General features: G+C 46.6%; 2 protein-coding genes across 11 annotated transcripts in view; both read right to left on the bottom strand.

Moving 5' to 3' along the window:
- The window catches only part of LOC132591503 (uncharacterized), an 86,703-nt gene that overhangs the window by 21,443 nt on the left and 51,866 nt on the right, over positions 1–13,394 (bottom strand). For 5 of the 10 annotated variants that reach the window (XM_088664992.1, XM_088664993.1, XM_088664990.1 and 2 more), the window contains 2 exons: positions 12,228–12,357; positions 8,543–8,618 (listed from right to left, as the gene is read on the bottom strand). Coding sequence is in view for 2 of the 10 variants with exons in the window: in XM_088664997.1 (XP_088521123.1) it covers positions 5,203–6,471 (1,269 nt within the window). In the remaining 8 variants the exon portion in view is untranslated. Of the gene's footprint in view, positions 1–4,738; positions 6,625–8,542; positions 8,619–12,227; positions 12,371–13,394 lie in introns of those variants that run through there. The other 5 variants (XM_088664991.1, XM_088664989.1, XM_088664998.1 and 2 more) reach the window with 4 other exon arrangements.
- ARRDC1 (arrestin domain containing 1) overlaps positions 1–13,394 on the bottom strand; it is a 98,316-nt gene that overhangs the window by 75,146 nt on the left and 9,776 nt on the right. The gene's annotated exons all lie outside the window — the stretch shown is intronic.

Raw genomic sequence — 13,394 nt, 5'->3', positions numbered from 1 at the left:
GCGTATAGCTTCCAGGTCATGTGGCCAGCATGACAAAGCCGCTTCTGGCAAACCAGAGCAGCACATGGAAACGCCGTTTACCTTCCCGCTGTAGCGGTTCCTATTGATCTACTTGCATTTTGACGTGCTTTCGAACTGCTAGGTTGGCAGGAGCTGGGACCAAGCAATGGGAGCTCACCCCGTCACAGGGATTCGAACCGCCGACCTTCTGATCAGCAAGCCCTAGGCTCAGTGGTTTAACCACAGCGCCACGGGCGGTATATAAACTTAATAAATAATAATAACATAATAACAATTCAAGGCCAACCTACACAAGCTGCAATATGTGGTTAATATCATCAGCCTACCTGAGAGGGTTACTGTGAGAATAACTGGAGATTTAAGAAAATCACTTTGAGCGCTCAAGAATTGCACTACAAATATCAGGAAGGGGGAAATCTCAGGACCGGAGGGCCAGATGTGGCCCTCGGGTCTCTTCCTAAGCCACTCCTTCTCTGCAAGCCACACCCCTCTTCCCAGACCACACCCCTTTCCAACATAGCTGCCAAGTTTTCCCTTTTCTCGCGAGGAAGCCTATTCAGCATAAGGGAAAATCCCTGTAAAAAAGGGATAACTTGGCAGCTATGCTTACCACTCCCACTTTGTGTCCTCCTTGAGTGCTTCTGCCTGACTGAAGAATGGAGGGTTGTGCGTATATGCAGACACACCTGAACAATGTGACTTCAAGGCTCACCCCATTCCTGTGACTGCAGTCTGATTCCACTGTTTTTAATACAGTGGTACCTCTGGTTGCGGACATGATCCATTCCAGGGTACCATTCGCACCCCGAAAAGTTCGCAACCAGAGCAGCGCTTCTATGCATGCACAAAGCACGATAGAGCACTTCTGCACGTGCGGCAAAACATGGAAGTAAACACTTCTGGGTTTGCCGCATTCGCAAGCTGAAAAGATACAACCTGAAGCGGACGCAACGTGAAGTATGACTGTACAGTACTGAATTTTAAATGATTCTAACCTGCCCTGGGACCTGCTGCTAAAGCGTGGGTCATCACAATAAAAATTATAGACTGAACTTGATCTTGGTTTTGGTGTACTATAGCCTACTGTACAAGCCATTGTTCCATTTACTTTTGGGTTCTGGTTGTGCCCGCCATTGTCATACAACCCTTGGAACATTGCCTAAGAGAGGAATACAATACTGTATCTCTCACCCAGCCTTTTTCTCCTAGTGCAGAAAAAGGTTTGTCCGAAGTTTATGCCACAGATAGAGCAATGCTATACATGTCTACAAGAAGTTGTTTTATGCTCAGTAGGGCTTACTCTCAAGTAAGAATGCACAGGATTGTAACCTCAGTCAACCATCAACAAGTAGGAATGCGCTTGGACTTTTGGTATATTTGATTCATTCTAGCTCAGCTGAATATAGAAAAAGTTGTGTCTCCTGCAATGAAGATGTCAGAATGCTCAGGGTTGCTTCTTATACATGTGGGGCAATCCACAGCTCCCATCATCCTTTACTACTAGCCATGCTGGTTGGCACTGGTGGGAGTTGGACTTCAGTGACATCAGTCTATCCCCGCCGCAAGCAGCAGCGCCGTCAGGACAGGGCTTGGGGGGCAGAAGCCCAGCCCATTCTAACTCAAGACCAGTGCAAAAAATAGCTGCTGAATCTCTCCGTCATCACCCCTGCACAGCTTCAGAAAACCACAAAATTAAGTTAACAGAAGTCAAGTCTGCCATCCTAGCTCACCCAGTCTTTTGTGACCCCCAAAAAGCTTCTATGGGGGGGGGGGTTGAGGGCACCTTAGTACTGAGTCACACCATGGGTCCCTGACTAGACAATATCCTGTGCATTGAGGGTGGGGGCTTTTTTCAGTCTGAGCTGAGGGCCAAATTCACTTGTGAGCTACCTTCCAGGGGCCATATGCCCGTGGATGGGAAGGATGAAGGGCAAAAGTGGGCAGGACAATGTATGTGCCTCTTCCCTTTCTACAGTAGACTACATTCCAGCTATTCAGAGCTGGAGGTTTCTTTATACTATAAACTTTGATGATGATGATGATGATGATGATAATGATGATGATGATAGAATCATAGAGTTGGAAGAGACCACAAGGGCCATCCAGTCCAACCCCATGCCAAGCAGGAAACACCATCAAAGCATTCTTGACATATGCCTGTCAAGCCTCTGTTTAAAGACCTCCAAAGAAGGAGACTCCACTACACTCCTTGGTAGCAAATTCCACTGCCGAACAGCTCTTACTGTCAGGAAGTTCTTCCTAATGTTTAGGTGGAATCTTCTTTCTTGAAGTTTGAATTCATTGCTCCGTGTCTGCTTCTCTGGAGCAGCAGAAAACAATCTTTCTCCCTCCTCCATATGACATCCTTTCATATATTTGAACATGAGGAGCCATCTATTATTATTTTATTGTTTGTATGCCACCCACTCTGGGTGGCTCCCAACAAAAAAGAGTAAAAACACAACATCAGACACTAAAAACTTCTCTAAACAATACCTTCTAAAACTTTTGTAATTCTTTATCTCCTTGACATCTTAAGGGAGGGCATTCCACAGGAAGGGTGCCACTGCCAAGAAGGCCCTCTGCCTGGTTCCCTGTAAATTCGCTTCTCGCACTGAGGGAACAACCAGAAGACCCTTGGAGGAGGGCCTCTGTGTCCAGGCTAAATGATGGGCAGGGGGTGCCGTTTAGGCCTTTAAAGGTCAGCACCAACAGTTTGAATTCTACTTGGAAACTACAGGGACTTAATTTACCTCTTTTAGGATGGGTGGTATATGGTATCGGTGGCCACTCCCAGTCACCAGTCTTGGGACGCATTCTGGATTAGTTGTAGTTTCCAAGTCACCTTCAAAGGCAGCCCCAAACAGAGTGCATTGCAATAGTCCAAGTGTGAGGTAAGCAGAGCATGCACCACTCTGAAAAGGCAGTCTGCAGGCAGGTAGGGTCTCCACTAACATACCATGATAAAATAAATGATGAATTTATTATTATTACTAGCTGGCCCTGCCACGCGTTGCTGGGGCTCAGTCTGTTAAATGGAGGCTCAGGGTCCCACTTCAGACTCCCCTCACCTTCAGAGTCCCCCTGTTTTATGTATGTTCTGCTTACACAGGCGTATTCCTATGATTTCCCCCCACCCTGTGCCAATCCATGACGTATCCCGCCCCTCCCCCCACCCCTGGCTCATCCCTGTGACTGGACCCACCGTGTCCTGACCTATCCCGTCCCCTCCTCCCGCCAACCCCCACCCAGGTGACTCAGTACCTCTATTCAGCCTAGCCTTTAAAGGCTTCGGCCTAGTATGTAAACGGGAGCCGAGGTGCTGTTGAGAGGGAAGGTTTTATAGGTGCAGTAGCAGTGTAGCCGCCGCTAGAGGGCGCTGGTTTCCAACCTGGTTCTTTTCCCAGCATGCACTTTTGTCTGATTTGTGAGTTCTGGAACACGTGCTTTTGGGGCTTTTACCCGGCCCAGGTGTGACATGTCTTTAGAAACAGTATGGCTTGCTCTCATATTTACATGCGGCATTGTGTCAAAATTTGAACGCAATCAGTCAAGCGGTTTTGGTGAATTGTGGATACCAACGGACATGGCCAGTTTACATTTATACACACACACACACACACACACACACACACACACACAGAGAGAGAGAGAGAGAGATTATTATTATTATTATTATTATTATTATTATTATACGTTTAGAAGACATCAGAAGGCAGCCCTGCATAGGGAAGCTGTTTAAAGTTTAAAGTTTTATTATGTATTCATAAGTGGCTGGGTTCAAATAAATTGTTGCTGTTGTGCCTTCAAGGATAAAAAGAAACGTGTGTGATTCTTTAAAGGAAATGGTGCAATCCTGCAGTTCTGGGTTCCTTACTTGGCAGCTGGACTGTGGGCATCCAGGTCCCTGCCAATGGGCCCCAGCAGAGGGTGTGTGTGTGTGGAGAAGTCCCTTTGTTCTTTTCTTCCCCTCCTCCCTCTCACCACCACCTTCCCCCATTCAGCATCTTATTTTTGTCCTCCCCTGCCACCCACCTCCCTTGTTCACTTTTCCAATTCCCTGTACAGTGGTACCTCGGTTTGCGACCACAATTGGTTCTGGGGAGCCAGCTGCTCCCCAAGTTGCTTGCTCCCTGATTCATGCTTCTGCGCATGCACGAAGTGCCAATAGAGCGCTCTGCGCACGCATGCGCTGCGCAGATCTCTTCTGCACATCCGGGCGCTGCGGAACCTGGTTGTAAACACTTCCAGGTCCGTGGTGGTCGGAAACCGAAGCGGTTGCTCCCCGAGGCGGTAGCATACAGAGGTACCACTGTATTGCAATTTATAGATGCGGGCGGCCAGGGCATTAGTGGCAAGAAAGTGGAAGAGTGAGAACTTACCCACTGTAATGGAGTGGCAAAGGCTCATGCTAGAATATGTACAACTGGCTAAACTTACTGACTCAGTAAGGGGATCATCAACACAAAATGTATCCAAAGAATGGAGTGTTTACAAAAAATATTTTTAAAAGTATTATCCTAACAATTCTATACTAGCAGATATAGAATAACGTTTGAAAACACAAAAGTGAGATCAGGAAAAACCAAGAAAAGAAAGGAGGAAATTCATAATGCAGGCCTGTGGAAAATAAAGAATCTGCTATTGTATTGTTAAAAGGACGGGAAGTATCTAAGAGGGAGGAAATAGGACAAAATACAAGGATGGCATACTCTTCACATTGCGAAGAAGTATTTATTTTGAATTATATAATTTGTTTTGCATATTATTTTTTATTTTTGTATGTGATTCAATGAGAAGAAAATTTATGCTGTACTTGTATATATGTTATGTTTTGTATTAAACAATAAAGTATAAAAAAAAGATGTGGGCAGAATGTGCACTGTCACCCCTCCTCTCCTTTCCAATGCCCCCCTCCCCACTTCCAGGGGCTCCTTTTGCCCAATCGCCCAGGAAACATCTGATTTAGGGGGAACACTTCAGGTTTGTTTTGGACCACAGGGGCCCATTGAGCTATGAGTGGAAGAGCAGCGCCTGCCTTTGTTGCACGGCGGAGGAATATTGGTGTAGAATTTTCATCTTTTCTTAACACAGGCAAAAAGGTACTGTTGGCAGTGTTTACATAAATGATTACAAACATACATTTAAATTGTTTTTCCCGTGTGAGTTTGCTGATGTCTTCTACGGTTTCTCCCTCGTGTGAGTTTGTAGATGTACATTAAAGCCTCCACTCTGACTGAAGCATTTTCCACACTCAAAACATTTATAAGGTTTCTCTCCTGTATGACTTAGGTTATGTCTTCTAAGCATTCCACTGTCTTTGAAGCTCTTTCCACACTCCATACATTTAAATGGTTTCTCCCCTGTGTGAGTTCGTTGATGGTTTTTAAGGTGTCCACTCTGACTGAAGCTCTTTCCACACTCCATACATTCAAATGGTTTCTCCCCTGTGTGAGTTCGCCGATGGATTCTTAGCGTTTTGCTATCACTGAAGCTCTTTCCACACTCCATACATTTAAATGGTTTCTCCCCTGTGTGAGTTCGCTGATGGATTCTTAGCGCTCCTCTATGACTGAAGTTCTTTCCACACTCCATACATTCAAATGGTTTCTCCCCTGTGTGAGTTCGCCGATGGATTCTTAGCGCTCCACTATGACTGAAGCTCTTTCCACACTCCATGCATTTAAATGGTTTCTCCCCTGTGTGAGTTCGCTGATGGATTCTTAGCGTTCCGCTATCACTGAAGCTCTTTCCACACTCCATACATTTAAATGGTTTCTCCCCTGTGTGAGTTCGCTGATGGATTCTTAGCGTTCTGCTATCACTGAAGCTCTTTCCACACTCTATGCACTTAAATGGTTTCTGCCCTGTGTGAGTTCGTTGATGCTTTTTAAGGCATCCACTCTCACTGAAGCTCTTTCCACACTCCATACATTTAAACGGTCTTGCCCCTGTGTGAGTTCGCTGATGGATTCTTAGTGTTCCACTCTCACTGAAGCTCTTTCCACACTCCATGCATTTAAATGGTTTCTCCCCTGTGTGAGTTCGTTGATGGTTTTTAAGGTGTCCACTCTGACTGAAGCTCTTTCCACACTCCATACATTTAAATGGTTTCTCCCCTGTGTGAGTTCGTTGATGCTTTTTAAGGTTTCCACTCTGACTGAAGCTCTTTCCACACTCCATACATTTAAATGGTTTCTCCCCTGTGTGAGTTCGCTGATGGATTCTTAGCGTTCCGCTATCACTGAAGCTCTTTCCACACTCTATGCACTTAAATGGTTTCTGCCCTGTGTGAGTTCGTTGATGCTTTTTAAGGTGTCTACTCTGACTGAAGCTCTTTCCACACTCCATGCATTTAAAAGGTCTTGCCCCTGTGTGAGTTCGCTGATGGATTCTTAGCATTCCACTGAAGTCCTTTCCACAATCCATACCTTTAAATGGTTTCTCCATTGTTTCAGTTCATTGATGTGAACTAAGGGTGTTCACTTACTGAATCACATTGTACATTCCACATATATGAATTGTTTATTCGCGGTTCCTAAAGAAATTACAGATTGCTCTGTCTTCTCTATTGCTTGCTTCCGAGTAGGGGGAAAGGAAATCCTTTAAAGAAGAGAACAAAGAAATATAACACACATCAAGTGACTTTGGTGCCTTCTCTTATTTTAACATCTCATACACTCTTTCCTCTTATATGTTCCATTTTTTAAGGAAATGAAATAATGTCAGATAATAGTAATGCATCATCAACTTTTAATGATCAATTATCAATTACTGTATCTACTCTGGAGTTGAAAACTACTCATTTGGAGGAGCCGGAGGAGCAAGATAGCGCCTGAAGCAAGTCTCCTGTGAGCCTCAGCAGAGTGAGTAGGAGCTTTTAAAAATAAAAATTATGCGGAAAAAGACATACTCCCACAAAACAAGGTTATATCCCAGCCAGAGGAGGACTCTGGAAGTCGCCGGACGGCATTTTAAAATATCCTCCCTTCCTTTGAGGCTCTTCTAAAGCCCCTTTGAAATCCCGCTGAAGCCATCCAAAACTCTTTGAGGTTATCTAAGACTATTTGAGGCTAATTACAACGCTCCAAGTTTCCTTCAAACAAAGCCCTCAAATGGGACAAATTAACCCAAATCTAGTCCGGGGATGGTACTCACAAAACAGAGTTATAAAGAACTGGGAATTTCTCTTACACAAGCTGCAGAAACCTCCCCCCCCCCAAGAAAGAGCAGGCCAAAATCTTATATTATTTCTAACCAAAAGCAAATGCTACAAGAAACATGGAGATCCTGCATTCTCACGAGTGGTCTGTTGACCGCACCTGGTACGGGAAGGATATAGAAGCCAACAGAGGAGGGGAGGGAGTGGATCTGGCAAATGAGCTGAAACAGGCAACCTTAGAAAGTGAGGTCCCTGAGGCCCAACTGGAGCAGGAACCACTATGGGGAAACTCAGAAACTAGGACAAACTCTGCTTGGAGAGAAGGCGGGGTCCCCTCCCTTGACTGAGTCGGAGAAGTAGCTGAACAACATAGGTGTGCAATACTTGGACTTGGACAACTATCCCTACATTCTGATAGGGCTGTACAAAGATCTGCAGAAAAAACCTTTTTCCGAGCTTCAAAATTTCCAAAAATTTTAGGAGAGGGGAGTTTAAGTGGGGGGGGGGAGGAAAAGGAGGCAAAAGTTCTCTTCCCCCCCCCACCAGCACTCTTCCCCCCCCCCGCGCATGTTTTCCGGCATCTGCCCACACTCCCCATTCGCCCATGCGAGTCCTAGTGCTTCTGTCTCCACTTTGGGCAGCATGACAAAGCGGCTGTGCATCCCTGGCACGGCGAGTGCCGAGAGGAGGAGGCGGCTGCTCTCAACTGCGCTCCTAGCTGGAAGCTGAAACGGGTGGGCTGGAGCCTGGGAATGCGCCGCCCATGCTGCCTCGCCTGAACCTCGCTTGGAGTCAGGCTTGGAAGTGGGGAGGGAGGGAAGGCGAGGGGGCGGGAAGGTCCACCTGCCCAGCATAGTATCCCCCCAAACACCGCCTCTCTGCTCGATGGGGGAGAATCACCAACTTCCAAGTCTCCCTACTCCGGAGTCACTTACACTCCACTTTGGACCAAGGAAAGAGGCGCTTCCCAGCAGAGGGAAGGGAAAGGAAGGAAGCTATGGCAGTCACTGCTGGGGATAAGCCAAAATTGGAACACGTTCGACTTCCGAAAAAAGTTTGAAACCCGGAACTAACAAATTCAATTAATCGTGATAATGGACTACAGGAACCCTTTAATTTCAGTAGCAATCTTCCTAATCCCTTAGACATGAGAATTTATATAGAGGTAATACTGGAAATCTGGTGAAATCATAACTGTCAAGTTCTCCCTTTTTAAAGGGAAATTCCCTTATGCTGAATAGGCTTCTTTGCGAGAAAAGGGAAAACTTGACAGCTATGGGTGAAATGGAGAGGGGGAGTGGGGATTTTGATACATTTTAACCGTAGTGAAATGTCTCACTGCATAGTGAAAGGGCTTACCTCTCAATTTCCCCTTCACGTTTCTGTATTTTTCTGTTTCAAGCAAGATGTGCTTAGACTTGTGTATCAGTCTCTCCTGTGTGGAACAAGTAAAAGAGAAGTGCTGTTTACGTCATTTGTGACTGTCAAAGTATTCAGAAACATTCATCTTTTGAAGCAAAGACAACAAATTACCTGGGGGCCATAATAAATGTATAGTGGCCTAAACCTTTGTAAACAGCAGGCGAATGCTGCGGGTTGTGGACCAGGAAAGCTCACGCCACCATTAACCTGTGAGTTTCTTTGTGGGTTTTGCACAGCTGTTTTGGAATTCACACTACAATATCAGCTCACAAAATGTTACAGACAAAATTACAGCATTGCTATAAAAAATGATCCCTTTCTCTCTCACACAGTGTTGGAGATATGGCAATCTCACACACCTCGCTTGTAATACTGGCAATCCTTGGCCTGCATTGTCTATCCTGATAATGGGTCTTTGCCATAGCTGCCAAGTTTCCCCTTTTCTGGTGAGGAAGCCTATTCAGCATAAGGGAAAATCCCTTAAAAAAAGGGATACCTTGGCAGCTATGGTCTTTGCCCTTGAAGCAGCCTAGACTGGGAAGGTGCATGCATTGTGTCTCAGCTTGTAACTCCCTCTGACATCACCTAAACAAAACAAAAAAGTAATAGAAAGGCTATCCATATGTAAATTATATACAAATCCTGAAAGAATTTCCATAGTGGAATCTCCTGAGAGGAAGGAGAGAGGAACTTCCTGCCCTTTGCTCTCCAACTGGACCAATAGCCTGGCTTGGTGTAATGCAGCAGCGCTTCAGGAGCCCCTAGCAGCAGCTGGCCTGGGTCATGGGGGAAGGAGAGGCCAGCTTCCAGGAAGGAGGGGTGGGTGGCGAATTGGACCCCTTCCATTTTCAGGGATCCCTCTCTCCAAGGCAGATTTCTGGCAGGAGGGAAAAGCCAAGGCAGCCCCTCCGGAGATTCCCCCACCAGCGCCCAAGTGGGAGACCTCCCTTCCAAAGGGAGCTAGGGCATAGCTGCCAAGTTCTCCCTTTTTTAAAGGGAAATTCCATTATGCTGAATAGGCTTCCTCGCGAGAAAAGGGAAAACTTGGCAGCTATGGCTAGGGGCAAAGGTGGGGTGGAGCAGCAAATGTAGATTTCACCTGGAAGGGACTGATAAAAGGTCCCTCGGGCGCCTGCCTTGAGCGCGCCACTCTCCCTGGGCCCGGCGCGATCCGGAGGGAGGAGCGAGCGAGCGGCAGCCCGCAACACAGCCACCACGTCTCCGAGGACATGGGGGCAAGAGCCCGCGCCCAGGCAGGTGGTGGGTTCGGGTGCCAAAGAAAAAGAACCTCGCCAGAGACAGAAGCGACCTCCCTCGGAAGGTGAAAGGCAGGGGGCTGCTTGGGGGCTGTGGGCTAAACTGAAACCCCCACCCCCCCCCAACTGCGCTGCCACCCTGGGCTTGAAGCACGTGTTGCTGCTCCAGTCCCACCCACACATCCCAAGAGACCACCAGTAAAATAAAATTTTAAAAGAGTCGCTGGGGATGGGGCGCTTGGAAATGCATGGAACCTCTTAGTTTGGCAATGAAGCCAAAGAAAACGTGCGCACGCACACAAAAATAGGAAAGCGCTGCCTTCCCGGCAAGAAGCAGCCACCCCTCCGTCCCCAAAGGCAGCTCTCTGACACAAACGCCAGGCCGGCCAGGCTGCGTGCCTTCTTCCTTTCAGGACGCCGCAGGGGGTGGTTGAGTGAGTCAGGGCTTTCGGGGCTACTGGGCGGGCCGCGAAGGCATCCTCCGGGCGCAGAGGGTGGGGGGACCCCCGTGGGTGCGTGGGGGGGGCGCCCGCCGAGGGATCCATGCACCATGGTGCCACTGAAGCTTAAGACGGCCCTGGCAGGCAGGTAGTCCTCACACCTAACTGGCGCCGGTAAAGCAATAGACGTCCCGGCTCGGGAAAGATTTAGCCTGAAGGCTTAGGCTGCAGTCTTCCTGCATCATCTCCTCCCACCCGCCGTGGAGTAATAATTGTGCCCTGTGTGGGTTTCCAGGGAAATCCACCTTGTTCCAGCTAATATGTCGGGTCATTCTTTCAAGGGGATTCCTTCAAGAAGAAAAGGTTGGAACCACTTAGCCGCAGGGGGGGGGGGGAGGATTTCATGGGAGCAAAACGTAAGAAAAAGATGCAGTTCCGGAAGCTACAGAAAAACGAATGTGTTGTAAACACAAACCCCTACACGAAAATCTTGCAGATTACATTGGTGTAATTTGAAGCAAAGACCTCTCTTTATTTAATTATAGAATGAAAGAAAAATATTGAGATACACTGAACCATCTCCCCTGTAAAGTGAGCATATTAATGCAACTGGAATAATTCTTCTAGCTTTTGTTGTTGTTGTTGCTTTTGGGCAGTATCATAGCCAGATGTATGGTTTTCTGCTGTATTTTGGACCAAAGGGTGCATACTTTTGACTTTAATGCTTACAGACATGACTGCTATATCTCTGTCAAATGACATTTTATAATTGACATTTTATAATTTCTATCTTATAATTGTTATTGAAAGCCAAGTCTTAATTGCAGGACTTGTTAAATGTGGGAAAATAAAACGAAGCTTTTGAGAGTGCAGAAAGAAAAGTACAAGAAAAGAATGTCATTGGAGGAGCTAACCTTCTAACCCTTTACAAATATTTTTATTTAATTAAATGTAAACCAAGCTTTTCAATTTGTATGTCGTGATCTTTCTATAAAATGTTGCCAGAGACAATGAACCTAATGAATCTTAGCTAATTAAAAACACAGCAAATCTTGACAAAGAAAGGATGCTTTAGATGGATTTTCTTCCACTTCTCCGCATAGGCCTTTAAGATTTTTATCCATTTTCCTTGCCAAAATTGACCCATTAGTTCTATAGAAACAGAATTCTGTGCTGTGCTTTGAATATTGGTCAGTCTCTGTTTGCTTAATTGCATGTGTAGGTAGATCATAGAATCATAGAGTTGGAAGAGACCACAAGGGCCATCCAGTCCAACCCCCTGCCAAGCAGGAAAGACCATCAAAGCATTCTTGACATATGCCTGTCAAGCCTCTGCTTAAAGACCTCCAAAGAAGGAGACTCCACCACACTCCTTGGTAGCAAATTCCACTGTCAACAAGCTTCACTTTTGTGGGCATCTCCTTGCCCCTCCTCCCTGACACAGCTGCACCTGCAGGCTTGTGTTTATGTTTATGTCTCAGCTTCTGAAAAGACTTTGAAGACTGACCTTCGTTCCCACGGGACTGCACGGCTGTATGGGATAATGTCGTCATCTCCCCCTGAGATTTGCAACTGGCGCCCTCAGCCATTTCCATTGAAGCATTCTGTGCAGCCACTTGTTCCAGCTCTAACGCTACAGCCAGCTCCTGCTGTAATTCCCAAGTGGCGCCCTCAGCTCTTGCATTCACTGGAGACAGCCAGCTCTTCCTGTGGTTTGCAACCGGGTGCCCCAGCACTCCAGCAATCATTTGGGAATCACCATCACAGCTTCCTCCCCCTCCAAGAGCTAGCTTCAATGATTCCCACATCTCGCGAGCCGAATTGCATGCACCAACATAAATAAATTGTCCCGGACATAAACTTAGGATAATCATTCCTTTCTGGTGGGCAGTAAAACTTCAGGCTGCGCAGATCAAAGTCCCTTACCTTCTCTACTCTTTGCTCAAAGTTTTCAGCATCCTGCAGCTGCAATCGGAACACGCTGCTGCCTTTCTGCTGCCTGGGTCAGAACACCAGCCAGTTCTGCCATCCCCTCGGCGATTAGCCATTCCAATTTCTGGGCAAGAGAACTAACATTACAATAGTACAACCAAGGGAAATATACATCATGTGATACATTCAACATCCTCTTCCAAGCCTGTTCCTGTTTAAGGTGGAACAGAATCTACTATGAAATCCTAAAACTCTCAACCCAACAGGGATGGAATACTTTTATAGACTGGGGGCTGCAATCCAGTGATGGGAGGGGCCAGAAGTAAAAGTGGGTGGGGCAAGGCTGGTAAGGGACGTGGCCTTGAGGGCTGCATTCAGCTTCTAGGCCAGAGGTTCCCCACCGCTGTTCTACAACACTCAGGCGTGCCTGTTTAAAAGACACAACCAGCGTGCTTCCCTTTCTGCTGAGATGACATTTTCACAGCCTTTGATTTTATGATTCCAGGAATCTTTTTTTTATATCAGCAGTGATCAGGAATGGTGCCAAAGCAGGTTTGCCTTACAAAACACAAACAAAGCAGGGGGGAGTCCAGGAATGCAGGACCGGATCAATCTTTAGCCTCCAAGGCTATTTGTCAAGTGCACGGTTACATGCCTCTCCTCCTTAGTCACCTCTGCACGTCAGGTGATTAAAGTAGTTGATAATCATCTGACTGAACACACAAAGCAAAAACTTGCCGATGTGCACATCAGGTCTATGGCTGGCCCCTGAAGATTGCACTTGATGACAACACATCCAAGAGGAGCATCACAAACCGTTGGAATGTAAACGGACACCACAATTAAGGCGGCTGGGAACAAAGTGTGAAAATAAACGCACAGGTCCAAAAGAAACAGCTGTGTCAGAGCTTTCTGATGATCAGTGAAAAGGTAGCACAGTAATTTTTTTATTAAAGATTTTCTTGAGTTACAAAAATATGTGCAATGTCTCTTGTAACATCTTTACAAAACAGTACTGAGCGGCAGTGGGGAAGCTCAGGGCTAGGGGCTGGATGTCGTCTTCCAGGCCTCTCTCTGTATCCCTCAGAACTCTTAGAATCATAGAATCCTAGAGTTGGAAGAGACCACAAGGGCCATCCAGTCCAACCCCCTGCCAAGCAG

This window comes from Zootoca vivipara, chromosome Z2, assembly GCF_965207765.1.
Source record: "Zootoca vivipara chromosome Z2, rZooViv2.hap1.1, whole genome shotgun sequence".
NCBI classification, from domain to species: Eukaryota; Metazoa; Chordata; class Lepidosauria; order Squamata; family Lacertidae; genus Zootoca; species Zootoca vivipara.
Note: the sequence above shows the minus strand (reverse complement) of the source record. Positions and strands in the feature narration are given on the sequence as shown.